Source organism: Berghia stephanieae, chromosome 2, assembly GCF_034508935.2.
Source record: "Berghia stephanieae isolate SIO BIC M18660-M18661 chromosome 2, UCSD_Bste_1.3, whole genome shotgun sequence".
Lineage (NCBI taxonomy): Eukaryota > Metazoa > Mollusca > Gastropoda > Nudibranchia > Aeolidiidae > Berghia > Berghia stephanieae.
The window spans coordinates 81,460,453-81,487,748 of record NC_088361.1 but is presented as its reverse complement, the minus strand read 5'-3'; the positions used below and the strand labels follow the sequence as shown (position 1 = coordinate 81,487,748).

At 35.5% G+C, this 27,296-nt stretch overlaps 1 protein-coding gene across 4 annotated transcripts; it reads left to right on the top strand.

The window, feature by feature from the left end:
* The first annotated feature begins 2,027 nt into the window (after window positions 1-2,027).
* Window positions 2,028-27,047, top strand: LOC144965642 (organic cation transporter protein-like). Of its 4 annotated transcripts, none has more exons than XM_078901199.1 (11): window positions 2,028-2,184; window positions 3,458-3,490; window positions 4,381-4,573; window positions 6,023-6,248; window positions 7,392-7,495; window positions 9,215-9,369; window positions 10,110-10,278; window positions 16,746-16,985; window positions 23,235-23,469; window positions 24,566-24,739; window positions 25,770-27,047. In XM_078901199.1, exons 3-11 carry the CDS (start codon window positions 4,428-4,430, stop codon window positions 25,935-25,937), a joined length of 1,617 nt encoding a protein of 538 aa, XP_078757325.1. In that variant the 5' UTR covers window positions 2,028-2,184; window positions 3,458-3,490; window positions 4,381-4,427; the 3' UTR covers window positions 25,938-27,047. The 4 variants fall into 4 exon arrangements, with proteins under 4 accessions (XP_078757325.1, XP_078757323.1, XP_078757324.1 ...); XM_078901197.1 differs by having other exon boundaries at window positions 2,028-2,240; XM_078901198.1 differs by lacking the exon at window positions 3,458-3,490.
* The last annotated feature ends 249 nt before the right edge of the window (window positions 27,048-27,296 follow it).

The window sequence follows — 27,296 nt, the reverse complement described above, 5'->3', positions numbered from 1 at the left end:
TGGTTCAGTTCATTGTTGACGGTTGTTTAGCCATGAGTGACCGTAGAAAACGAAAAGGCGACTGCAGACATCAAAGGGTAGGCTTATATCATCAAAGGATGTCTACATGATTGACATGGGAACTCATTATCTACTCTCCCATAAAGAATCTGAACACGAGAGATCGAGCGCCGCCATTGTCTTTTCCATGTAGGGACGATTAGCCACTCAAAAGTGACTGTTGTCCGATCTGCTCCCTAGTCTGTGGTTAGCACCACAGACATAGGTTAGCACGTCACAAGGAAAATACTTATTGTTGCTATTAATTTAAGTAGAATAGAGCAGGGTTGCCAGTTTGGCATTTTAAATGCCAGATTCCAAAAATCTGGCATTTTTGAAAACCGTTTGGCATTAGAAAAATCATTTGGCATTTGGCATTTTCATTTGGCATTTTCTTTTCTTGTATATTATACTTCAAATGACACCTTTTCTTAATAAAAAAATTACCCCAACAGGAAATTTAGTATAATTCAAAAAAAAAAGAAAAAAAAAAGAAAAGAAAACACGCAAGCCACCAGGATATGATAGTAAATTGTCTATCAAAAGTGAGTAGTTTTCTTAGTGGGGGTGGGAGTCAACAGACTTTGGCATTTTTTTGAGTGTTTTGGCATTTTTTGAGTCTTCCCCTGGCATTTTGTTGAAAAATAATCTGGCAACCCTGGAATAGAGATGAACAGGAGGTGGATTTGACACACCCTTAGAAAGAATGACTCCACTATAAGAAGGTATTGGACTGGAACCCTGAGGGCAAAAGATCAAGGGGGAGGCCACGGGGAACACGGAGGAGAATGAAAGAAACTGATATTATACAGAGAGGTGATAAGGCATGGAAAGAGATTTAAAAAAAAATAAATAAATAAAATAGAATAAAATAAAATAAACCCAGTTAGCTCGGAATAGAGAAGGATGGAAACTGTTTGTCTGTGGTCTATACCCTGACCCACGGTGAAAAAGGCAATGATGGTGATGATGATGATAATGATGATGAGATAGGAAAAAATGGAATTTGGTGAACTAAAAAAACAAAACAAAAAACAACCGGGAATTTATTCTAACATTACATAAGTATTTCATATGCTACTGACCGACGTGCACATAATATTTATTTGCAAATGGTCACACGTTTCGGAAGGTCGTAAGTGTTCGTATAGACACTTGTCAACGTTACTGTGGAATGTGAACATACAAACGAACGAGTGATAATATAGAGGCTTTGGATGGTATGGGAACAATATTGTTCCCACCCGAAGCCTCTCTCCATTATCACTTTTTCCATTTGTCTTTTCGCAATCCCAGGCTCCAGGCATCCCCCACCACAGACGAGAGAGAGAGAGAGAGAGAGAGAGAGAGAGAGAGAGAGAGAGAGAGAGAGAGAGAGAGTGTGTGTGTGTGTGTGTGTGTGTGTGAGAGAGAGAGGGAGAGAGAGAGAGAGAGAGAGAGAGAGAGAGAGAGAGAGAGAGAGAGCCCGTCTGTGGCCCCCACCATAGATAACACAGGACCTAGTAGTCTGTGGCCCCACCGCTCTCTACTTTTCCTGTGGAATGTGGATGTATAATATCGGTCTCTGTCATCGTGGTCACTATGGTCTCTGTTCATCATAGTAAGTAGTCCTAATTGGTTGACTGTTGTTTTCGGTTGACTGGGAATTGGGACACCCCCTCCCACTTTTTTTTAACCGAGTGAAGGGAATCTCATTCCCCCCCCCCCCCCCCCCCCCCCCCCCCTCGCATTGGTCCAGAGCCAGGTGCACGAACGCGATTTTACATCGTTGTAATGAACAATAATTGCTTTGGTGTGACAGTATTTAATTGTAAACAATGAGCCCATAACAATTTGGGTTATTAGACCTGCAAAATAATTACACGTCGTGTGTGTGTGTGTGTGTGTGTGTGTGTGTGTGTGTGTGTGTGTGTGTGTGTGTGTTTTGTGTGCTCATGTTAGGTCCCAACTATCTCTTATCAACGTTCCGGAAGTTAAAAAAACAACTACGAAAAATCCAATGTGGCAATCTGGTTTCTAGTTACTAGAGTTTCTAGTTTCCAGTTTCCAGTTTCTAGTTTCTGGGCGACTCGCGAAGGATAACAGTAGGGACCACATCTATCCGAAAGTGCCTTTCGGTGTTGAGAGTGGGCGATTTCTAGAGACGTGAGTTTCAAACAGTTTGTGTCCATCGGTGAAATGCCATAGTAAACTGCAAATAGGTGAATAATTTTTCATTTCAAGTTTCAAGTCGAAGTTCACCCTTCTCACACTCATCAATCAGAATCACTCACGCTTACTCTTACTCACTCTCTGGTCACCCTTCTATGTTACATAACGTAAACTTGCACCCTTATGACCTTATGCTCTACTACTCTTAGACTAAGACCAAGAAGTCACTCTCTACCTAGAGAGAAATTGTCGCTGTGATTATCCCCAGACACCTGTCTGGGGATAATAAAAATTTGTTATCCCCAGACACCTGTCTGGGGATAACAAATTTTTATTATCCCCAGACGCATATTTGAAACTCCGCTCTTTTAAACAATTATCCACATTCCAGAATATGGCAAGTTTCCAGATGCACATAGAAATAAGGAAAGTTAATAAAATATCTATAAAAACATAAAATTAACCAACATTAAAATCAGTTGTTCCTACATATACACAATATGCGTCAACTTCGAAGTGGGTGTCATGGCCGAATGGTTTAGTCGTCTGCCCTGGAAGTTTGACCATAATCGACGTTGTGGGGTCGAATCCTGTTAACGTTACTTTTTTTTTTTTTTTTTTTTTTTTTTAAAAAATTCCGTCTTCTTTTTACAGAACGTTGAAAGGGATAAATGTCCCATCCATCCTCCCCCCACCTCTTTTTTTTTTTTTTTAAACTTCTCTCTCTCTCTCTCTCTCTCTCTCTCTCTCTCTCTCTCTCTCTCTCTCTCTCTCTCTCTCTCTCTCTCTCTCTCTTTGTTTTTTTTTTCTAATTTCTAGCAAATATATTCGCCCCCACTCCGATCTCATATAGTGTCTAAAAAGAATAAATAATTAAAAAGCAAACAAACAGAAATATTCAGAGAGCGACCAAATGGTCAGATAGTAAAAACAATAATTGTCTTAAGAATAAAAACAATTTAAGAAATTCATGCTCTGAAACGGAACATTTACATAAGGTAAAATTGAGGTTTAGAACTGGAACATCGAGAGAGGAAGGTAAATGTCACCACATACGCGGTTTTGCACAAGAAATGATGTGAGTCAGTGAGTGTGAGTAATGCCAGAAAACTTCGCGGCGAAAGGGGCTCAACCCCCCCCCCCCCCCCCCACACACACACACACACACCACCACCACCCCCCCCCCCCCCCCCCCCCCACCCCAAAAAAATACAATTATTTTTATTAGACCATCACTTAGTACGAAATTTTACATTTTTTTTTTCAGACGAAGACAACGTTGTACTGTGTAAATGACCAGGTACTCATTTTACTCCTGAGTACGATAAGAATAAGATTGAATAAAGAGCCTTTTCCAAGGACTTGACTGTGACTATCTATGTGCCGCTTAAAGTGGGACTCGGACCTTAGACCTTCCTGTCCAAATGCGAGTGTGATACAACCGGATCACATAGCAGCACGCATTTTGATTGAAGTTGAGTTGAGATTTTTTTCTTCTGACTTCGATGCTGTCAATGAATGCAGCATTGTTTGGGTAGCTAGGCCTGTTAGATCTGTCAGAAAGTACTTTGAGACTATCATTCTATACAAAGGGTATTGTCCATTTTATGCTATAAATAAGAAATCTGGATAAACTTTGGCTCCATGGACTTGGGCCTTCTAATGACTCTGAATGACTACTTCGACACAATTCAACAGCTTTATCCCATGAATGTGTATTTATGGTCCAATGCTTTATGTCAGATATAAATGGTTGCAAAAGATTTTATAGTGCAGTGCATAAGCAATATAAGTGGAAAGTGAAAGTGCAATTCTTTTCCTTTTCACATGCTTCATTTTAAGAAATGGAATTTTTTTTAATTTGTTGAATATTATCAACTGTCGGATAGTTTTCAATGTCAGGTAGTGAATGGCAGTATCAGTTTGTACAAGATATTTGTATCACAATTATCTCCCATCACTAAAAATAAACATTGGCATTATAATGTTCTATTACAATAAAAGAGATCAGACTTATACTATCAGTTGTTATAGCTCTATGGTACTTCAGTTTTAAACTTTGTTCTTTGTTAACACATAATTATTTATTATAATTTAGTCTGTGACATGTAATTCATTGAAAGTAAATATTAAACCTGCACATTTGCTATCAATTAAGTAAATGATAACTTTTTAAAAAATCATTTACAGCTAAGCAACATCAAGTGAGAGGTTTTTTGACTTCGTCAACGTCCAAAATGAAGTTTGATGATATTCTGCAGAATTATGTTGGAGAATTTGGTCGTTATCAGAAGAGGATATACTTTCTTGTGTGCATTCCTTCAATCTTTGCTTCTATTTTTACCCTTTTACCAGTTTTCATTCTCATCACACCAGATCACAGGTTTGTCCAAATTTTTGTTTTGTAGTTTACCGTTTGTTGTAATTTTTAATTTAAGTGTAAAATGCGTAAACTGAAAATATGCGATACAAAGCTTTCCCACCCTCTTACAAGCGGACAAACACAAAATGAATGGGCTATCAATTGGCAATGGTAAACGTGCCTTGCGTATGAACGAAATGGAGTTACTGAGATTTAAAGTGCACCAAGCAAGGGTTGCATTACGTGTCATTTTAACCTGACTCCTGATTTGTTTTCTCTGTAGTGTTTAAGATTAAGTGTGATATAGATTTTTTATTCTTGATTGAAATTGGTAGGCAAAGTGAAATGATCTGGGAAGGAATCATTACCAAAAGCCATTTTCAAACAGCATACACGAAGAATGATGTTTTAGACAATAAAAGAATAAAAACCCATAGAGGGACCTAATGGCCGATGTACGTTATTTCACTAACACTGGTTCATTGCATTGTACTTTGAATAATAATAAAGTTAAAGACAATAAATGACAGTCAATAGTGTCAAGTTGATAATTTTCCCCCAAAAAAATTTTAATTTTTTTTTATTATTTTTAATTGTCTTTCTTTCTTTCCATTTCCTCCTTATGATTGATAAACATCAGTTTTACAAACTTCGCAACTCGCTCATTATCATGATATAATCTTTTTTTCATCCTTAGTTTGGGATCAAGAAAATCAACAATTCAAAGCTTTTATATAAAACTATCCACTAAACATGCTCAAGGTGCTTTACAAACAGTAAAAATTAAGACGCCAATCAAACCAAGTGCCAGGTCTTTTGCATACATGGACAAGTATGATGTCCACTCATGTCTGCGGTCATCCCTCTTCACAAGCTCTACATTTTTTATTTACTCACCTGCCATCCACTTCTTAAGACTTCATGCATTTATCTCCTTATCTCCCACATCTTTTTCTCTTTTCTGTATATCATTCTATGCAACCCAAAAATCTCATTTGTATTTTTTTTCTTTCTTTTTTTTGGTTATCTCCTTAGTTATTTTTAAATGTGTGGCTATGTGGTCTTGTGGTATGACACTCGCCTTCAGACTTGACAATTCCAGGGTTGCATAGTTGAGTCCTTGGAAATAGCTCTTTACTCACATTCTCTCACTTTACTCAGGTATAAAATGAGTACCTGATCGTTAACAGCGTTGTCTCTGTCTGAAGAAATTGTAATATTGCCTAATAGGTGTCATGTTTGTCCTACATGTTAAATGTTGCTGTTGGCTAGGGATCCCCTGTAAGCACCTTGAGCATGTCTAAAAGATATTGCTCCATAGAAATGCTCAGTTAAAAAAAAAAAAAATCTTTTCAATTAAGTCAGTATTTCTGCTCTTTCCAAGACTACTTTCCCTTCTATTACTTAAGATTTTTACCTCGTATGTATCAGAGATTGAACCATTTTATTTTTTTCACATTTCTCTATCAGATGCCACTTGGACAATTTGGACAATGATACATACGCATATCAATCAGAAGCTCACAAACAACTTGTTGAGATGTATGTTCCAAAAGAGAAGGAAAATGAGAATGGGTTGTCAAAGTGCCATTTGTATGATGGGGATTGGGACAATAGCACGAATTCCTTGAATAGATCAAAGAGCAGTTGTGATGATTGGGTGTACGACAAATCAGTGAACACAGCTGTCACTGAAGTAAGTGATAAAAGTCCTTCAGTAAGCCTTGTAAGCCAAGTTTCCAGTTTTTGTAATGTTTAATGGACAGTAACAACTGCTTGCTACGGTTTGATAGAGTAAGCTTTATGTCCCAAAGTAGTATCCACCTGATACTAAGAGACCTTTTACCCAATTACTGCTGGGTGGATAAAGGAAACTGTGCAAAATACCTTATAAGGTCGGCTTAAACTCTCAGACCCAATTTCGGTTGACGATGTGAGTCCAAGACGGTGTCAACACAACCTCAATGACACACGATGGAATTTGTACAATGAGTTAAACTTAAACATGAGTACGTATGGCCCAAATATTTGTTCTTTGGGCCAATTAAATTTTGTGGCATGAGATCTAATTTCCTGTGGGTTTTTAAAATTTTTTATCATGCTTTATGCTCTTTAAAAGTGTCGTTTATTCAGCTATAAACATTACCACATCATCATTATTATACCAAAATATTATCACCACCACCATCACCATTATCATCATCATCATCATTTTATCATTATTACCACTACCATAACCATCTCTAAATAACAATGATAGGGGCAGCATGGCTCAAGGATACGGTATTTGCTTTGTACCTGAAAGCTACCGTGCTCGACTACCTGCCTCGTTGTGTGGCCTTGAGCAAGTCACCTTGCCCTAGCTCACTTTGCGGCACTGCACTGCGGCTGACCCGTGGGTTATTCCAGTCTTCCCTTGGAATAGACCCTAATTACAAATTTCCCCTTGGGGATGAATAAAGGGAATTAATTTTATTATTTTATTAAATTTGTTTTTATTATTTATTTGAAATGGAATGTAAGCTTCAATTCATTGAACGAAGACGGATACATTCAATTGAAGATTCCATTTTATTGTTATTTATTTCTAGAGCTTCAAGCAACAAAATTTCATCTAAGTTCAATCTTTGAGATCATTTTACAGACACAAACAAAATTTTCTTTTCCTGCTATGTGTGAATTATTGAAAAAAAAAAAAACAACTTAAAAAAATGAGGCATTCCAATTTTAATTGAATTACATATTTTTCTTTAAAATAAGCCTGTAATGACTGAGTTGTGAGATTACCCTTTTTAAGATGTCACAGAAATCATAAATTATTGTTTGCACATTTTTTCAGTACAACATGGTATGCGATTACAGCATATATCAGTCTCATTTTAAAATGATTTCTTTCTTTGGAGGACTTCTTGGTGCATTTGTGAATGGATTAATGTCCGATATGTAAGTTTCTTTTTCTTTTCTTTTAAAAATTAAAAAATGGAAATTTAGGATATATAAGGGTAAGCTGAACAGTCTTGATGTCTCCCTGATATTTTCAAAATTATAAAAGATACGAAATTGACAAAACTATCCAAAGAAAGCTTAGTTCATTACCTTTCCGTTTATTATTTTAGATTTTAATGGAGTCACCCCTCCCATCCACAAAGAACCACTGTCGATGCACCAGTTGTTGCATCTTGTTTAGGAAGAATTCACGTAACATGCTTTGACACCAGCAAGTCACCTCTGGCTTCACCTCACCATCACTGTCAAAAAAAATGTCCCCTTGAGTGTCATTTCAGTCTTTGGAACAGGAAAAAGTCTCCTGGAGTTAAATTGGGACTCTAAGGGGGAAGTTCTTTGACTTCACGAAAACTGCTCATTTCAATGTGATCGTGCATTTTGGTGTTGATAAGTGGTTCGTGTTACAATAAGGCCACGTTCTATGACCAAACTCACCTCAGTCACTGCTGAAGTTTTTTAAAAAGTATAGATATATTGCGATCAGAGTTAATTGTTTGTACCATTGTCCAGGAACTTCAAATAAATTATACCCTCACTATCCCAGAAAGACCATTGTCATTAGTGGTTATCTGGCAGAAGAGGTTTTCTTGAATATCTTTGGACTGGTTAATCCTTCATGTTTATACTCCTTTGACTGCTGTTTTGTTTCTGGTTCATAGTGAAGTATCAACGTCTAATCTTCGAGAACAATTTTTCTGAGAAATGCATCACCTTCCTCTTTGTATATGAAGATGCTGTAGATATATGCTTGACTGGGCTTCTTTCATTTCATTTGTGAGCATTCTTGATACCCAATGGGCACATATCTTTCTGTAACCCAGGATTTCCAGAAAGATATATCCAACTCTTTATTTTGAAATTCCAAGTCTTTGTGGAATGTCTGATTGTTTTATCAATTTTCTGTTGGATTTGTATCGGTCGATGCAGTTTTTGGACGACCACTGCAAGTGTAGTTGTTGATGTTGGTGGAGACAGCATCAGTCCCATTAAAATACATAACCCACTTTAAAACTGTTTGAATGCCAACGCACGAGTCACTATAAATGTTTCAGCCATTTATGAATGTTACAGGTGCATAGCTTACCGCAGAAAGGAACTCAATTACATTCTGCTGTTTGATGCATAATTCCTTGTACATTGTAAGGGATTTCTTTGAGGGACTTGTTGATAATTTAAAAACAAGAAATAACAGCTATAATTTAAATACAAGAAATATCAGCTAAACAAAATTTGGTGACATAATGGAATAATAAATTACACATATGTTGATGTACACTGTATACTGCTGCATTCAATACAATCGGAAATATCTGATAGGCGTCAAGACACGTTTTAGCCACACTTAGTATTAATTTTTTGATCAAAAGAACAATCTTATGATTCTAAATAAATAAATGCAGATATTTTTATTTTACATCAAATTAAAAAAACAACTCATCAACAACCATTTAAGATTTACAAGTGGGGATTATTTATTTGCTCAAATTGCATGATTATATCAATTCCCAATTTAAAATGACAAATGAAAAAAAAAAATAACCTAACAAAGCATTTCCCCCATCTGCCAAACATCAATGACTTCTTAAGGACGATACAACAATTAAAATAGAACTCTGTTAAATTGATTTATTGACATTAACTTTGGATTTATTTCAGATTTGGAAGGAAAAAAGTTTTTCTGGTATGCCTGGCTCTCTTCATGGTAGTGACAATTGTTCTCATTGTGTCCCCCCACTACGGTCTGTTCTTAACTATGAGATTTTTCCAGGGTGCAAGTGGCATCGGAATTTTCATGATCTCTTTCGTCATGGGTAATTAATTAATTGATCGTTACATTGTTAAAATGCTATGGAGATGGAGATGCGTAATGATAATTACTTTTCAAGAAAATCAAAACTCATGAAGATTTTGTCGAATTGACAATTTCTCACATCTCCTAAAATTTGAGTCTTCTCTTTTATATATATATTTTGTTTTCATGGTCTTTGCAACATTTGAATATTCATCATCCCTTTTAACATTCATTGTTATTATGTTGGGTTTCATTACATGCTGCAGGGAAATGCTCTTTTATGTTTTTAAAATGCATTTTACACTATCTTTTAGGAATCTATGATACCAATAGTCCTGTCATAGTTGCGAAAGATAGGATTATGTTCAGATAGATAGTGATTATGGTTTGTTTCATGTTCAGATCTTAATGTAATTAAAGAATTAAAATTAGTTATTATAGATTTATGGACATCCTTGACAATGGCATGTAAGCATTAAAGAATCTGAGCTTTTATTTAGCGCAACATCCACGAGATGTGCCAAAAATACTTTATGTCCCAAGCTTGAACCTTAAAATGTAGGATTAAATATGTGCTATACAATTTGGTTCAAATGAATGGGTTTTTGCTGGTCATTCATCAGCTTATTTTGATTATTGAACCCTTTAAGAACAACCTGACTTGATCAATTACATGCAGCTTATGGTCTTTCAGTTCTTAAGGACTATTTAGCAGGTATTTTTTAAAATGTTGGTTTTAACAATTTTTTCTATCTTCAGTGATGGAGCTTGTAGGACCAAGCTATCGTATGCTTGCTGGCATGGTTATTGAGTTCTTCTGGTGCATTGGTCTATTTGTCTTAGTGGGAGCTGCATACTTCATCCGTGAATGGAAATATCTGTTTCTGGCTGTTTGCCTTCCCTGCGTAGGATTTTTCTCATACTTTTGGTGAGCTTCAATTTCAGTTGCAATTTGTGAAACGGTTTTTAGAGCTGGGGAATTATTAAGATGTCATGATCTGTTTTTTCATATATTTTTTTTCATCAATGACCTTAGAAAAGATTTCAACTTTGGGATCATCAAATGACTTTTTTTCAGGTTTCAAGTGAACTACTTGGTATAGGAATAACAGCATATACCAACTAAAATTAAGAAAGATTTCCTTCCTTGTGAATATTTCAATTAGAAAAAAAATTGATGTGGTCATAAAGGAATAAGAAACCTATCCTTTAGATGCAAATATTTTAATTGGTCTCTGCTGACAGCCTGGTAGATTAATGAAAGTTAGTGAAAACGAAGTCAAAAACAACATTCTGTCATCCATCTCAAAAACAAATGAGTTGGATCCAGTCAAGAAAAAAAGCAAACATTTCAAAATTATGCATTGATGAATTTATACCATTTATGTTTTTCATCATCACTATATTGCTTTATCTGTGTTAAGGCTTGATGTCTACAATAATGTGCACGTTAAACTTTACTGACAAATCTTGACATAGAACATGTAACAAACTAGTGTCCTGTTTCTTAGTGTCCTTCTTGAAATATATTCAGTCGGCCCAAACGTCTGGGTCATAAATGATCTTCATTTAATTGTTGGCATAGGTATGCCAAATTCCAAAAAAGTTTGCGATTTTTAAAAGTTATTTGGCATGGAAAAATTGTGTTTGGGATTTGGCTGTTTTTTCTCTCTATGATATGAGATTATCAACATTCCTGCAAAGATCAATTTAAAAAAAATTTGAGTGAAGTACTTAACATGTAGGACTAGATATAATGCCTGTTAGGCAATATTACCATTTTTTTTTCGGACAGAAACAATGCTGTTAATGGCCAGCTACTCATTTTACACCTGAGTATGGTGAGGGAATTTGAGTAAAGAGCTTTTTCCAAGGACTCAACTTTGCGGTGCTCAAGAGCATGCCTCAAACCTTGGACCTTCTTGTCTGAAGACGAGTGTCATAACACAAGACCACATATCTGCACATTAAAGATTCTTTACTAAAGTTTTCCCCCCCTTATTCAGATGTAAATTGACAACTTGGCTGGTAGCGGCAATGCCTCGGTTGAAAACAGTCATAACAGCATTTTACTGGAGTCACATCTTGTCCTATGTATAAAATCTAGCTGTTGGCTCAGGACCCCTGGCAAAGCCCCATATAAAGCACATATTGAAAAAAGCAAAAAGGAAAAATTCGGCAACTCTTTAGTAAACGAGACACTCCAGTATGACAATAGTTAAAGGTATCCTGGGATATTGCTAAATTATCAACTGAAGAGGACAGCGTGGCTCAGCGGTATGGTCATTGCTTCATACCCGCAAGGTACTGAGTTCGACTACTCGTTGTGCTGTGCCACCTAGCCTTAGCTCACTTTGCAGCGCTGCACTGCGGCTGATGCCTTGGTTATTCCAGTCTTCCCTTAGAATAGATCCTAAAGAAAAATTTCCCCTCAGGGATGAATAAAGGGAATTTATTATAATTTTTTTTTTTTTTTTAAGCGGGCAGTTATGTTGAAGAGTGCTCTTGAAGAGAAACAGAAGGTTCAGAATTTTATTTTGCTTTTTGTCCTTGTCTTGGAATAAGTTTATTTGGTTTTGCTCTTGCCCTTGCTGGGATCTTGAGCAGAGAGTAAAACCGTCAATTTTAGATGAAGATGACGATGATAATTATAATGATAATACCAATAATGATAATAATAATAATATTGATAACAATAATAATGATAATAATGCTGAAATGTATTTATCTTGTTCCTTGCTTATGAAGCAGATCAAGATGCACCACATTTAAAAATAAGTAACAATTTTCATACATCCAAAAATCATTATCAAAGATAAAGATATATCATAACCCATTGCGGACAACTGTCCTGATACAATCTGGACTGTCCTGATTTGGCAGTTTGAGGAAAACTTAAAGAAAAAAAATTGGATTGTATATGAGTTTGGAAATGACCCTTGCATGTCTCAGGATTATGCTTTTTTGACTAGTAAATTTAAATTAGGAACATAAAGAGCTCTAAATCTAGATTAGATTATATTATATAGTAGTCTAAACATACTGCTGTTTTGGGTCATAACAACATTTGTGTGTTAGGGTGTCCCGTTTTAGCTCTTTGAAAAGTTGGCTTCTGTGTCATATCATAACCAAATCATTACTAAAAGGTTTTTTTTTTTTAAAGAAAGGCTCTGCTTCAATTATTATCACACTAATTCTCCCTAAGCCCCAATTAGAGAAATAGATGTTTATGTTATTGCATTTACTTACTCTTTTTCCACCAGTCAAGCTTGGATGTTGGTTTTACTTTTGATGTGGACTTTTCTGGTTGTGTATCTTATTGCTGATTGATATTATTGTTATTCGTTTTAGTCTGAAAGCTTTCGAGTTATTGATGTTGCATTTTTAAATTGAAGTTTTGCAAATTTTTCTCTCTTCTTTTTTTTCTACATTTTCTTATTTATTTTTTCAATTTCATTTTTCTCCAATGCTTTAGGTTAGGACGGAATTTTGATAATTTTAATCCTTCTAGTGCAGATACCTATTTCTACTAACAGCAAGCAATTCACATTGTGTCTCATCCACATTTAATGCAATAAAGAACTTCTTGCTGTTTTGATTTGCTTAATTACTATTTGATGACTCAACACCTACCTGTTTGTATTGCTAAATTTAAACATTTTAGTTTTCTTCTAGACTGCTAGAAATTGGGTATCAAAAATCTGTAGTAAATAATTACCTCTGCTTGTGAAGAATACAAGCATTACGTCGTCCCAACCATCGGGTAAAATCTTGATGTAATAGTAGCAAGTCTGACTAATAATCAGGAGGTCTCAGATTCGATTCCCAGTCGAGATAGGCCAATCTCGTGCACACCTTTTCAGATTTTTATGAATTATCAGCATTATATTTTCAGTGGCACCACAAATTATTTAATAATAATTTTATATTTTACCTTGAACTATTTGAATCACAATGTAATTTCCTATTTTGGATTTATAAAGTTTATCATATCTTATCTTATCTTATATATTAATCTATGAGACATTTTTTTATCAGTGGCAAATTATTTTGTAATTGTAGCATTATATTTTCAAAAGGCTAATATAGACTGTCACCTTGTATCTACTGTTTATGTCTAATTCTTTTGACTGTCTCTAAAATATTCTAAAATAGGCATAAAACCACACCTTTCTAAGAGAAACTATTGGCTGTAAATTTAAAAGGATCAGAATATTCATTAAAATCACTTGATTAACTCTGTTTTAAAAAAAGATGTCATGAAAATTGGCTGAGGAATAGCCACTTTGTGAGTATATCGTAAAGTAAGATAAGATGAAATTTATTTATCCACTTCTGGAACTTTACATTGGATATTGCCATAGACTAATGAATTTCTGAAAATAATTAAGCAAATAAGTAATAAATAGGAAATACAATGACATAGAAGTAAACCAACAAAAGCTTAACAAAAGTAAACACATAAAAAAAAAAATCTCATACCTCCTAAATTCTCTCTCTCTCTCTCCTTCTCTCTCTTCTCTCTCTCTCTCTCTCTCTCTCTCTCTCTCTCTCTCTGTGTCTCTCTCTGTCTCTCTCTCTCTCTCTCTCTCTCTCTCTCTCTCTCTCTCTCTCTCTCTCTCTCTCTCTCTCTCTCTCTTTGTCTGTCTCCTTGTGTGTGTGTGTGTGTGTTTCTCTCACTCACTCTTTCACACACACTTACACACACACAAACAAACAAACATTCGTCTTCTCTTGTATCACCCTAATTTCGTACCTTTTTATTCTTTATAATTACATGTATAATATATTTACACCCACTGTTCACCCATCCACACTGTCCTCGATCTCCATCTTAATGCCACCTCGAGAAAGTCTCAAGGTAGAGGGTAGCTTGTTTGAAATATTTTGTTTTATTTTAATTTTCTTTCATTTTAAAGATTTTGAAGTTAATGTGTTATTTGTTTTTTTTATTTCTTTTTCTTTTTTATATATGGCTTTAATTTCTTGACATGACAGATATATGTATGGATGTACTTTTTATGTTTTGAATTTAAACAGACTTAGAAAATTAATTGTTTTGATTTTTTTACACTCTTAACGTTAGCAGATGCAACTACATTTAAAATCCTCACCATTGACTCAACCCATTTCAGTGAAATCTGCATAGAACATGGGGCATGCATTTCAATGAAGCAAAAATGTTACAAGTCTGAAATATCCCGCAGCAAATCACCACATAGATCCAACTACACACTGAAATATCACACAATTGAACAAGTTACAGAAAATCCATATTTAGGCATCATTATACAAGAAAATATAAAATGGCTAGCATACATTTTGCTTACTTATCCCTGGCTTGCGCTTGTGTTCACGTTGCCTATCATATGCCTCCACAATGATCTTTCCTCTGCATCCCTCATGTACTTGGAGTTTGTTGGGATGTTGCTTGTTGAAAGCCTCAAACTGGTCAGGAATGTCAACCTCTGACAACCACCAGCTCTTTGTCCTTCTATATTACCACATTTGGCCAAGAAAGCCCATTTGCCTTTTTCTGATGGTTTTCACAATCTGTATTGGTTTCCCTATTTTATGCAAAACTTCTTCCTTTGTTATTTTTTCTGACCATTTGATGTTTAGCAGACTTCTGTATAACCACATTTCGAAAGCTTCTAGGCAGTTTTGACATTCCTTGTCCAGAGTCCAGGTTTCACATGCTAAAAGGAGAGATGATGAATGTAAATTCAAATCACCTTGAGTTTCGTGTTTAATTTAATATTGGTGCCAAAGATGACTGGTCTTAAATTGTGAAATGTGTCTATAGTGATCACAATTCTTTGTTTTATTTCTACAAAATCTCTAGCTTCGTTCGTGATGATTGCACCAAGATATTTAAATTTTGTAACTTGTTTGATGGTTTCCCATTTGCTGGTTAGGTGAATAGATAAATCTTGATTTTGTTTGTTAATGACCATGCACTCGTTTTTCTTGACATTCAGCAACAGTCCCTCCACTTTGCTACCAGCCATTAATTTGTCAAACATCATATGAACGTTTTCTGGTGTATAAGCCATAAGAAGTGCATTGATAAAGCAAATTCCGCTCTGGGGTTCATTAAAAGGAACATCAGACATTGCCATGCAAACCTAAAAGAAACAGCCTACATTACACTCATAAGATCGATCTTAGACTATTCCAGTACAGTTTGGGACCCACACCTACAATTGGATATAAAAGCAACTGAAGCTGTCCAAAGCCGCCCTTCAGGGTTTGTCTTCAATGACTACAGCCCCCATAGCAGCGTAACAGACATGATCACACAGCTTGGAAGGACTCCCTTACAAGACAGACGGAAAGAACAACAACTAACTCTTCAAACAAAATGATGGCCATCTCACCAGAACAACTAGACATGCAACGAAATTCACACTTTCAAAGAAAAACTCACTCAAAAACTCTAAAACACCAATCTACAAACTCAAACATCTTCAAATTATTCAATTGCACCCTATACTATCAAAGACTGGAATGCTTTTCTCGAATCATGTGTGAAAAAGAAACCTTCAAGCGAAGATTATCAAAATTCTTCAGCCTAAACACCAACAATGGCTATCACATGCAACAACTCTTTCCGCCCTCGAATACAAATACTCATAATTGAGTCGACTCCGAGTAACATTCAGATTTGGTTTCAGAGACATAGCAGGTGTCCCAATAAGAAGTCACCTTTCTTTGGAGGAATATATTTCTAATTATTGTTTAAAAAAAGTATTTTCTGTCGTCTGAATAGAGCCCTGTGCCTTATATTGTTGCCTCTCATAATTTTGGGAAGGGAATAAAAATTACCCCCCCCCCCCCCTGGCCCATGACATAACCATCGTGCACAGACAATGTCTACTACTTTAACAGTGAGAAGCACTAACAATTTTAACGATTGTGTGGCCATCCTCTTTTCTGATTTGTTAATAAAGTTATGCATTGGTTGTCCGAAAGTTCTGCTAGTTTTTATCTTATTCTCTCTCTCTCTTTTTTTTTTCTTTTTTTTTTTTGTATCTGATTTTTATTGTTTTTGAAACTTTATTGCTTCCCACAAATTAGACAGTTTTAAAAATGTTAATTTCTGTAGCATACTAAATCATTTCCCCAAATCATACACAGTCTGTATTTACATTTTAAAAGATTTATTTGACAAAAGCAATATAGTCGGGTGTTTAATTAGGCAATCACCTAAAAAAAACCCTAAAAAACCTATTATACAATTATGAAGAGTTAACATTTTGCACACACTTTTCGATAGTCTTGTTTTAAATTTTATGAACATTTACCTAATTTTTTAAATTTATTATTTCAGGATGTTTTTATTTTTTGAAATCTAAAAATAAAAGAATTTTATTTCTGTGCCTGCCTTATCAGGATCATACCAGAGTCTCCAAGATGGCTTTTGTCAAGAGGTCGGATTGATGAGGCAGAAGCCATCTTGAAAAAGGCAGCTAGTGAAAGCGGAACAGAATTCCCTGAGCGGTTTGTACTAGAGAGGGTAAAGGATGCAGAAGCCGAAGGCAATTCTCAGCAGCGAAGGGAGGCAGGACATGTATGGAAACTGTTCACTTACAGGGTGCTTCTGATTAGGATGATTATCATCATGATAAACAGGTCTGTATGATGATGAATTGGTGAGAAATATCAACTGCTAGAAGCTAAGAACTGTAAAAAGTAATGTACTAAAAGGAAAATACTGAACACTTAGGCTCAAAACCTTCCTCGGTCAATAACAAAATGGTAACATTTCATGTCAAATCCAAAGAGACGGGAGTATTATGTTATTGACTCAAGAAGGGATTTGAGTCCAAATAGTTCATTTAGTACTTTGTTCTTTTTTGAAACCGTAATATTCATTCTCCTACATTACTTTTTACAGGTCCGTTTGATGTTTGTTTTAAAATAAAAGTTGTCATTCAGAGCTAAAGTAAATCCCATTTTCTGTCTTGCTAAGCAGACTCCTTGGAAAAGATGCTAGTCTATCACAAAATATTTTCTGACAGTTCTAATCAAGCCTAAGAATGTGAAAGTTTTGTAAGTAAGAGAAAGTAGTCCTCCAGAGCCATAAGGCCCGTGCTGTCAGAGTTTATCCAGGTTTCTATTGTGCGAAATGGACAATAGCAATTGATTGCTACCCTTTTGATAGGACGCTAGTCTTTTGCAAAGCACTTTCTGCCAGATAAAGCAGACCCAGTTTTTTCATAGTGGGCAGGGAGGTACTAACATGTCTTCTATCCCACTATATCTGTTTTCCAACATGCTCTCTGTCTTTGTCTTGGAATGAGATTACTTGGTTTTGTCCTGACCCTGGCTAGGAGGGAAACAGTCAAATGTATAGTTAGAGTTTTGGGAGATGATATTTTTTGTCTTGTAAATCATTTCTCTGTTATTCATTGTTTTTATGTTTTTGTTTTACATATAGATCAGTAAAATTAGGTGCCCCAAACGTAAACAATAACAAGTTGCTAGTGATTTCCGTAAGGGACCGGAATAATTTACGCACAATATAGGTCTCCCAATTTTGTAGTTTGAGTTGTAGGCAATACACTTTCAGTATTGAAAATATGTTTACATAAAATCTAACAGTTGCAGAAATAATAATATAAGGCTAAATTATTATGAAAATCAGGCTCCGAATAATTCTCGTTTTGTTCACACCAGCGCAATAATTTGCTCTGGTCTAAAAATAGATAGACTGTAACTTTTGATAAATTTTACCTTTTGTTCCATAAAATATCCATATCTAGACATTATTTGATGCATGATCGAGTATTTATGAATATGTGTTTCTTTTGCCACCTAACAGTCAAATTTTAAAGGTTATTTTTTTTCTATTATTTACATTGGAACGTGAGCTGTCAAGACAGGAACATGTGGTTTGCCATGTGCTTCTAGACCTTTGTTTACGTTTGGGGCACCTAATTTTACTGCTCTATATATATAATTTCTAAACATTTGAATATATTCTTATCAGTGGGGACCTATGCTCCTGTCTGAATGAGACTTATAGGTGATCTCAAACTAAGTACTAGTACACTGATAGTGTGCTCTTGGAATCTGCATCTGTTCCCAATTTGAACAAATTCTCCTTTGTCTTACTTTTTCTTGGGTGCTTTAATGGTAATTCTAGAATTTTTAAATTATCCTATTTTCCTCCTTTTTACTGGTGCTGATATTAATATTACCTAAAACTTGTTGCAAGCTCTGTAAAACCCTTAAACAAAACAAAGACAGACCCAGTTACCCAATCACAGTTGGCTGGACAGGGGAGTCAGAAAAAAATGTAGACTTCACCCGGGATCGATCTCGGTCCCTTTGCATGTAAAGCAAGTTTTCTACCAACCGAGTTATTTGGAAGAAGGATCATCATTATTATTTGTAAAGTTTTGAAATGGCAATGTGATGAATATATTCAATAGAAAGTTTTACGTACAACATTGAAAACCATGGCTTAAGGATCTTTTAATAGATAACTGCAAGCCAGGAAACAGTAGGTGGTGGGGAATGGGCGACCGTCAATCATGAAAGAGACTGTGGGAAAGACAAAATGAAGGCTACTTGACTAAACCCTATAAAAATTAATTATATGAGGAACATGCATCTGCAGCTCAACTCCTGATGTTATGCAGCTGACAAGGAATACAGGTTAGGGTGGGAAGACAGACCAGAGACTCCCCAGCATGCCATGACAAACAAAAGGAAAGCATACGAGCTCGGACGTCGCCTCGAAAAAGGTCCGCGCCAGACAGTGAGTACCCAGGCTGATCTGCGCGAAAAGTCAGCTACTGGGACAGGGAAATTCCACAAACATTTGAATATTTTACAAATTAACATTTGTGGAATCAGGAATAAAAAGACAGAGCTGAAGAAATTATTAAATGAAAAGGAAGTTCACATTGCTTTACTTCAGGAAACCCTGTATAAAAATAGCGATCCATATATTGCTGGTTATACATACTATACCTGCAAATGTGACGACTGCCGTGGTGTTATTACTTATATAAGAAATGACATCATGGAGATGTTACTTCTAAACCATCACAGAACTCAACCGATGTACAGAAAGTCACCTTATGGCACCTAAATAAGAAATTTACCATTTACAACATTTACAACCCTCCACGGTGTACTATAAACCTAACAGATCTAAACAGTTCCCAATACAACAACACAATAATTGTTGGTGACTTCAATCGCCACTCTCCACTATGGGGATACAAAAATTTAAACAACACAGGAAAAGAACTAGAAAAGCTTTGCAATACAACCAACCTCACCATTTTACAAAATGCAGACTCAGTCCCCACCCTTCTTCACAGAGCTCATATGTCCCTGAGTCATCCCGATCTAACCATCATCTCCTCTGACCTTCTGAATTCTTGTCACATTAAAGTCCTGGATGAAATAGGCAGTGACCATAAACCAATTTTAACACAAATAACAGTTCAAACAGAGAAGAAAACATTTGAGCAGAAATCCAAATGGAATTTCAAGAAAGCAAACTGGGATGTTTCACAGCAACATTAGATGACCAACTTCCAAAAATTACAGATACATCAAGTGTAGAACATTTAAACGAAGCCCTCACCAAAGCCATTCTTGCAGCTGTAAAAGCAGGAATTCCAAGAGGTAGTCGACAGAATTACAAACCCTTCTGGAGCAAAGAAATTGAAAAAGCAGTAAATGCAAGAAAGGAAACAAGGAAAAACTTAGAGGAAAACAAAACCATTAAAAACAAGATTGAGTACAATAAAGCATCGGCAATTGTCAAAAGAACTATTAACAACGCTAAAAGAAAGAAATGGGCAGACACATGCGCTAATATTGACCTCAATCAAAATGGGAAAAAAGCATGGGCCTTACTTAATAATCTTAACGATGAAACCCCGAAAACCAACCCAAAGCCCATGAAAACTACAGAAGGAACAATCGTAGATGACGAAAAAAAAGCCATGATCTTCAACAAACATTTTGCTTCAGTAAACAAGGCATCAAAAAGAAGTGAAAAGGACAAAAAATTGATTAAAGACCTTAAACATCAAGAAAAGGCCCCAAAAGCTATCTCATATCTGTTCAAAGAGGGCTTTACCATGTCAGAACTTCACAGAGCTATGAAAAAAACTCAAGTGAAGGAAATCCCCTGGACCAGATAAGATACACAATGAAATGCTCTTGCATCTTAGCGTGGGAGGTAAACAGATGCTTCTCAAACTTATAAATCTAACATGGGAGACAGGAATAGTACCAAGGGGATGGAAAAATGCTATTATAATTCCAATCTTAAAGAAAGATAAACCACCCGACGAAACGAAAAGTTACCGACCAATATCTCTCACCTCATGTGTTGGAAAGATCGCTGAGAGAATGGTAAATAACCGATTATACTGGTGGCTGGAGACATGTGGCCTACTAAATAAATATCAGGCAGGCTTTAGGATAGGGCAAAGAACAGAAGATCAATTGTTTAGATTAAGTCAAAAAATAATTGATGGCTTTCAAGATGGAAAACATACAGTCGCGGTTTTTGTTGATCTCCAACAAGCCTATGACAAAGTATGGAGGAAAGGGTTGTTATCAAAAATGATGGACTACGGAATTGATGGAAATTTCTACTTCTGGATTAAACAATTTCTCAGTAACAGAACAATCCAAACAAAAATTAATAACGGACTGTCAAACAGAGAAGTATTAGAGGAAGGTCTCCCACAAGGATCCTGCCTCAGCTGTACTCTCTTTCTTATTTTTATAAATGATCTACCAGAAGTATTACAGACAGAAAAGGCCCGATATGCTGACGATTTAGTTATGTGGTATACTACAAAGCACCTACCAATAGCCTACAATAGAATAAATGAAGATTTAGAAAGCTTAAACACCTTCTGTGATAAATGGAAATTAAAAGTAAATTGCAATAAAACAGTCTACTCTATATTTACTAAGAGCCATCTTGTTTCCAAGAAAGAAATAAACACTCTCCATCCAAGGCCATCGACTCGTGAAAGAAGAAAACCCCACATATTTGGGCATACAGTTAGACAGACAACTATCTCTGAACAAACACACTCAGAATGTAAAGATCAAAGCCACAAAGAGACTCCAGTTACTAAAACGACTAGCCAGTACTAATTGGGGAGCAGACAAAAACTCGCTTTGACAACTCTATTTAGGCTATGTGCGTTCCGTCATGGACTACAATTTAGCCCTCCAAAATGTAGGTAGTAAAAACACACACAAAACCTTGGACAGAGTACAAAACCAAGACCTTCGCTTCATCTCCGGTGCCCTGAGATCGACACCCACAGCAGCATGTGAAATACATACTAATGTGGAACCACTTGGACTTCGCAGAGAATCAGCAGTGCTTGAAATGGTTGAAAGATACAAACGAAAAGAGGAAAACCATCCAAACAGAATTCTGGCAGAGAAATGGAAACCTAGAACAAGATTAAAACAAAAATCCCTGCTACACATTGCTAACAACTTGAATGAAAGACACAGACTCCCAGAAAACAGAGAAAAATCTATTTAATCAGTCAAAAACCTCCATACGCCGAACTAAAACTTCCAAAAATAAAGACTAACCTCGTAGAAGAAACAACAAGAAATAAAAACAAATCAGATATACAAACATTAGCAATGAAGACAATACAAGAATACCCAGACAACTGGATACATGTTTACACAGATGGATCTGCCCACAAAGGAACTAAAAATGCTGGGTATGGGTTTGTAGTAGAATTCCCAGATAAAACCTGTGATAAAATCCACAATTCTTGCGGAAGCTCCTGCTCAAACTACGAGGCAGAGGCAGTTGCAATAGAAGCCTCACTGCGACACCTCGCTTCTGTTTTCCAGCTAAACCCTTCAAAACTTCAAAACACTGTCATCTTCACAGACTCCAAATCGGTCCTCCAAGCTCTCGATTTAGATAAACTCTCCTCAACGTTCAATAGTTTAAGATCTCAACTAGATGAATTCCTTACAACACACAGAGTAGACTGAGCTCTCCAGTGGATACCGGGACATTCAAATATACCAGGAAATGACAATGCAGACAGACTAGCCAGACTCGGATCAACACTTTTACAACCATCATTTCCAGTATCCTTAGACACAGCGAAACAAATAATCAAAACAAATAAGAGAGAAGAATGGATGAACAGTTGGGCAATGAGCACCACAGGTAGATGTATGTTTTCCCATATGACCACTCCTGTAAAGACTGATTGCCTAAATAAGCTCAGAAGACACCAGCAAAGCATCATCTTTCAACTAAGAACACAACACATACCGCTCAACAACCATTTAAGCAAAATTACAAAAGACACATCCCCTTCCTGCCCCCTATGTCAACACCCCAATGAAACAGTAACACACCACTTGCTTGAATGTCAACCTCTTGAGGACCTGAGATGCACATTCCTCCCACCAAATCCAAGCATCAGTAACACACTTTATAGTCACCTGGAACAACTACAAAAGACATCTAACTTCTACGTCATGGCACAAGACCGAAGGGCTAGAGCTCAGGTGGTCGCTGGTTCGGATAAGTAAGTAAGTAATAGGTAATTTTTAAAAATTAATTTCCAAAGTGTTGCAAAATACTAAATGAAGGATAGTCACTGAATAAGCTTGTATATATAGTTAAAGAAAAATTGATGTAAGTAATAGGGACAGCATACATTTTGATATTTTCAATTGAGGAGCCATTTTCATTTTTCTTTGAACTACAAATTATAAACCTTTTTCTTACATATTGAATATAGGGCAGAGACCCGTTTCCATATATTTTACTATAGGTTAGAAGAAAAGTCTTAATCACCTTAATTTTTTTTAAATGTAACATTTGTCTCCTTTTATCAGATTTACTCTAAATATGGCATATTACGGTCTTTGGCTGAACATTGAGGATCTGAGTGGCAATATGTACCTCAACTTTACCATCACCAGCGTAGTGGAGACCTTGGCCAATCTTTTTATCTTAATTTTTATCAATCGACTTGGACGCAAACCCCTCTACTGTGGCAGTATTATGACCAGTGCTTTGGGATTCCTTTTTACATTGTTCCCGCTTTATTTCGGACCGAAGACAAATAATGTAAGATATCAAGCATGTCTATTAATGTTTTCGTATTGAAAAAGTACACAAAAAAATCATGTAGACTTGACCCTCTACCTTCAAGCGTTATGTTAAATTGCCTTGATGAGTTGCTTCCTTCAATAATTGATACCATAAATAATTCTCTTGTTTAGGGAATTGTTCCATCATCATTCAAGCTGTTTTAGTAAAATCAATTTTTTAAAAAAGCATTTCTAGATCAGAAAACTGAAAAACTAAAGACCTGTCTCTAACTTGCCTTTCCTTTCAAAAGTATTAGAAAAAGTGGTCCTCCATCAACTTTCAACTCATCTTAAATCTATTGGTCTTATCGAAAATTTTCAGTCAACCTACTGTGTGCACCATAGCACAGAAACTGAGGGAACTAAATAATGTTGGTGACAGTTGATAACAATAAAGTCAGTCTTGAACCCTTTTAGCAGCTTTTGACACCATGCATCATGACATCCTGTTGAACAGACTTACCCTTGTATTCGGCACCAGTGACATGTGTTTGGATTGGTTTCAGTCATACTTAATTGATCGTCATTTGGCTATCACGATCAAGGGTTCCAAGTTTTTACGGTATGGAGTACCTCAGAGTTCAGTACTTGGTCCCTATTCATTTTCAATTTATATGACGTCTTTAAGCAATGTAATCTCTATCTATTTGATTCCATACCCAAATACTTTTGCACTCCACAGCTTCTAGCAGCTTAGTATTCATTTTAATAACTTGACAAATAATAGGTGATAAAGTTTGACAATTTAAATATAAATGAGATGAAGAGGGGTGGAGAAGTGGAAAATTTTACAGGAAAAAAAAAAGAAAAATGCTGCAAAGATTTTGCATAAGATTCAAACTGTAAGAATGATAAGAAACCCAAAACATTCCATCTACATTATGACCACAAGACAAAAAAGACCTCTTTAAAGAGATTTAAGAGGCAGTGCGTGACATGTCACAAAGCAGGGGAAGGCCTTTTAACTTGAATTATAACAGATGAATTGAGCGGCTAGGAGATGACAAAGATTTAGTCTTGATATTCTTGTGAATTTTTTTTTTAATTTGTCAGATTTTACTATCTTTTTGCAGATGTTTGCCGTGGTCCTTGTGATGATCGGCAAGTTTGGTAATACAGCAGCCTACTCCATAATGTATGTTTACCTGTCAGAGCTGGTACCTACCAGTCTCCGTAACTCGGCCATGGGAATTAGTCAGTGTGTTGAAGTCTTTGGTGGTGCCTTGTCTCCTTACATTGTTGATATTGTGAGTAACAATTATTGGTTATGATAGTGGTAAAATTAATGTGTGAAGTGTCCATTGTACAATCTGATTTTCATCAACATCAAGAGTAGGACAATTTCTATTATTTCAGGCAGAAAGTGTGAATTTTATAACACCATATAAAAAACTGCTATTTCTTGTGATATTCTTTATAAAGATTCATTCCACACATTCATAAGAGTGACAAGATTCTGGATCTCTGCCCAAATTTTTCAATACTTAAAACTGAAAAATTGATAATGTAAGGAAAAGAATAGGTTGTAAAGATCTATCCACCTGCTGATTTCGATTATCTGTAGGAGATCGCTTGATTGTTTTATTTTGAGGATGAAGTCCATACCATCATCATCATGGAAAGAGTCTGTAGTTCATATGACCTTGACCCGTGCAATCAGTCTCTTAAAGAATTGTTTGTATATCGTTTTACTTGTTATAACATAGCTTTAAATCATTCATTAAAAAAGCTTTAATCAAACTTAAGTTGATATAAGTAATTCTAAACATTGGGAGCCATTTGGATTTCTATTTAAAAAGTAATCAGTACTTTTACAGACCTGCCTATTTCTACAAAAAATTCGTTGAAATACTTATTTTTTGCTCCAGTTACAGAGCTGCATAGGTCTTTTTGACTTAATAAATTTTGTTGAAAAGGAAAGTTTAGCTTCTTAGAACCTATATTTAGAACTTTGGAACATTTATGGACCATACTTTAAGCAAATTGTTTATTTGTAAAGCTTTTTAAAAATGTCATGTAGGCAGCTCTGCTTTTATCACCAAATGTTTATTATGTAATCATAAATAACATTTTCTCCTACATAATTTTATTTTGATATACCACCCAAGTTTTTATTTTGGTAAATTGCTTCAAGTGGATATTATTACTTACATTTGAATTGTTGTTAATTTGTAACAGGACATCATTTGCCTCACATTTGAGTCACATAAAATGTAGTATGTTAGTTATGATCAAAAATGAGGTGTGATATCAATCAATTTATAATATGAATTTCAGGGCAAACTCTTTGATGAGAGGAGCAGCAAGGCTTTTCCAATGATTGTTTTTGGTTCTCTCAGTTTGGTGGCTGGACTTCTTTCCTTGCTTCTACCAGAGACAAGAAACAGACAACTACCTGAAACTGTCGGTGAGGCGGCAAAGTTTGGACAGCATGAGGAATTGTAAGGAGTGTAAAATCGGTGTTACAGTGTTAAATTGCAATATCTAAAATTGCACTACCTCCAACTATCTTGAGACATAACAACTCTATTTATGAATTAACTGTTTATGAGTTTTAAGAGTTTATTCTTTTTATAAACAATAGATATATGAACAAAAAATAGATTTTAAAAACATAGGATTTACGAATGATATAAAAAACCACAAAGTGCTAGATCCTGACCTCCCATAGCGGGCAGGGAGGTACATAATGTGTCTTCTATCCCCTTATATCTGTTTTCCAACATGCTTTCTGTCTTTGTCTTGGAATGAGATTGCTTGGTCTTTTTCCTGGCCCTGGTCGGAGTCCTGGCTGGGAGGGAAACAGTCAAATGCATAGTTATTGTTTTGGGAGATGATATTTTTTTTCCATGTAAATCATCTCTCTGTTATGTATTATTATATTTGTTATTTTTAATGTATAATGTAAGCATTTGAGTGTGTTCCTCTTTGTTGGATTTTGTACTTGTGTCCGGATGAGACTTATAGGTGATCTCAAACTAAGTACATTGGTGGTATTCTCTTGGACTCTACATCTGATCCCAATTTGTTCCCAGTTCCCCTATGTCTTACTTTCTCTTGGGTGCTGTAATCGTAATTTTAGAACTTTTTACTATCCCATTTTCTTCCTTTTTACTGGCGCTGATATGACCTTAATGTGTTGCAAGCGCCGTAAAACCCTTAAAAACAAAAACAAAAACACAAAGTGCTATTTTTCCTCGATTACAGAAAGCAGGATACTATTGATTGATATCCTATATTCTTGATATGTCATCTTATTGATTGCAAAGTGCCTTTATTATTGTAAATGGGTGATATGTTTTCATCATAATAGGTCCCATTAGATCCAAGCTCAATCGAGTCGTGAGTTCACCTGCACAGCCATTCATGTTATGTTTATAAAATATTAAAGGTCCTAATTTAGAAGCGGAAAAAATCCCAAAAGACTTTTTAAAGTTGACTTATCAAGTTATATTTGAAATAATGTTTGAAACATGAAATAATTCATATGATTGAAACAAGTATCATTGCACATTTTAAAGATTTTTAAAACAAGACATAGCCATGATTGATAGATTTTCCCCATTTATTATATATATATATATATATATATATATATATATATATATATATATATATATATATATATATATATATATATATATATATATATATATATATATATATATATATATATATTTTTACACCATGCTTCACTCTGTTTTTTGTTCGTTTATTTTGGTTTATTTTCTCGTTTTGAGTTTAATGCTTCAAAATAATGATTTTAATGTCAAAATGTTTTGCACATTATTGACGATGAGGCAA

What these genes read in the sequence shown, in the direction of transcription:
- LOC144965642 (XM_078901198.1), top strand. Translation starts at nt 4,428, where the DNA reads ATGAAGTTTGATGATATTCTGCAGAATTATGTTGGAGAATTTGGTCGT. An exon ending in TGAACACAGCTGTCACTGAA is followed by an intron (nt 6,249 to 7,391) that starts GTAAGTGATAAA and finishes ACATTTTTTCAG; the next exon opens with TACAACATGGTATGCGATTA. An exon ending in AATGGATTAATGTCCGATAT is followed by an intron (nt 7,496 to 9,214) that starts GTAAGTTTCTTT and finishes GATTTATTTCAG; the next exon opens with ATTTGGAAGGAAAAAAGTTT.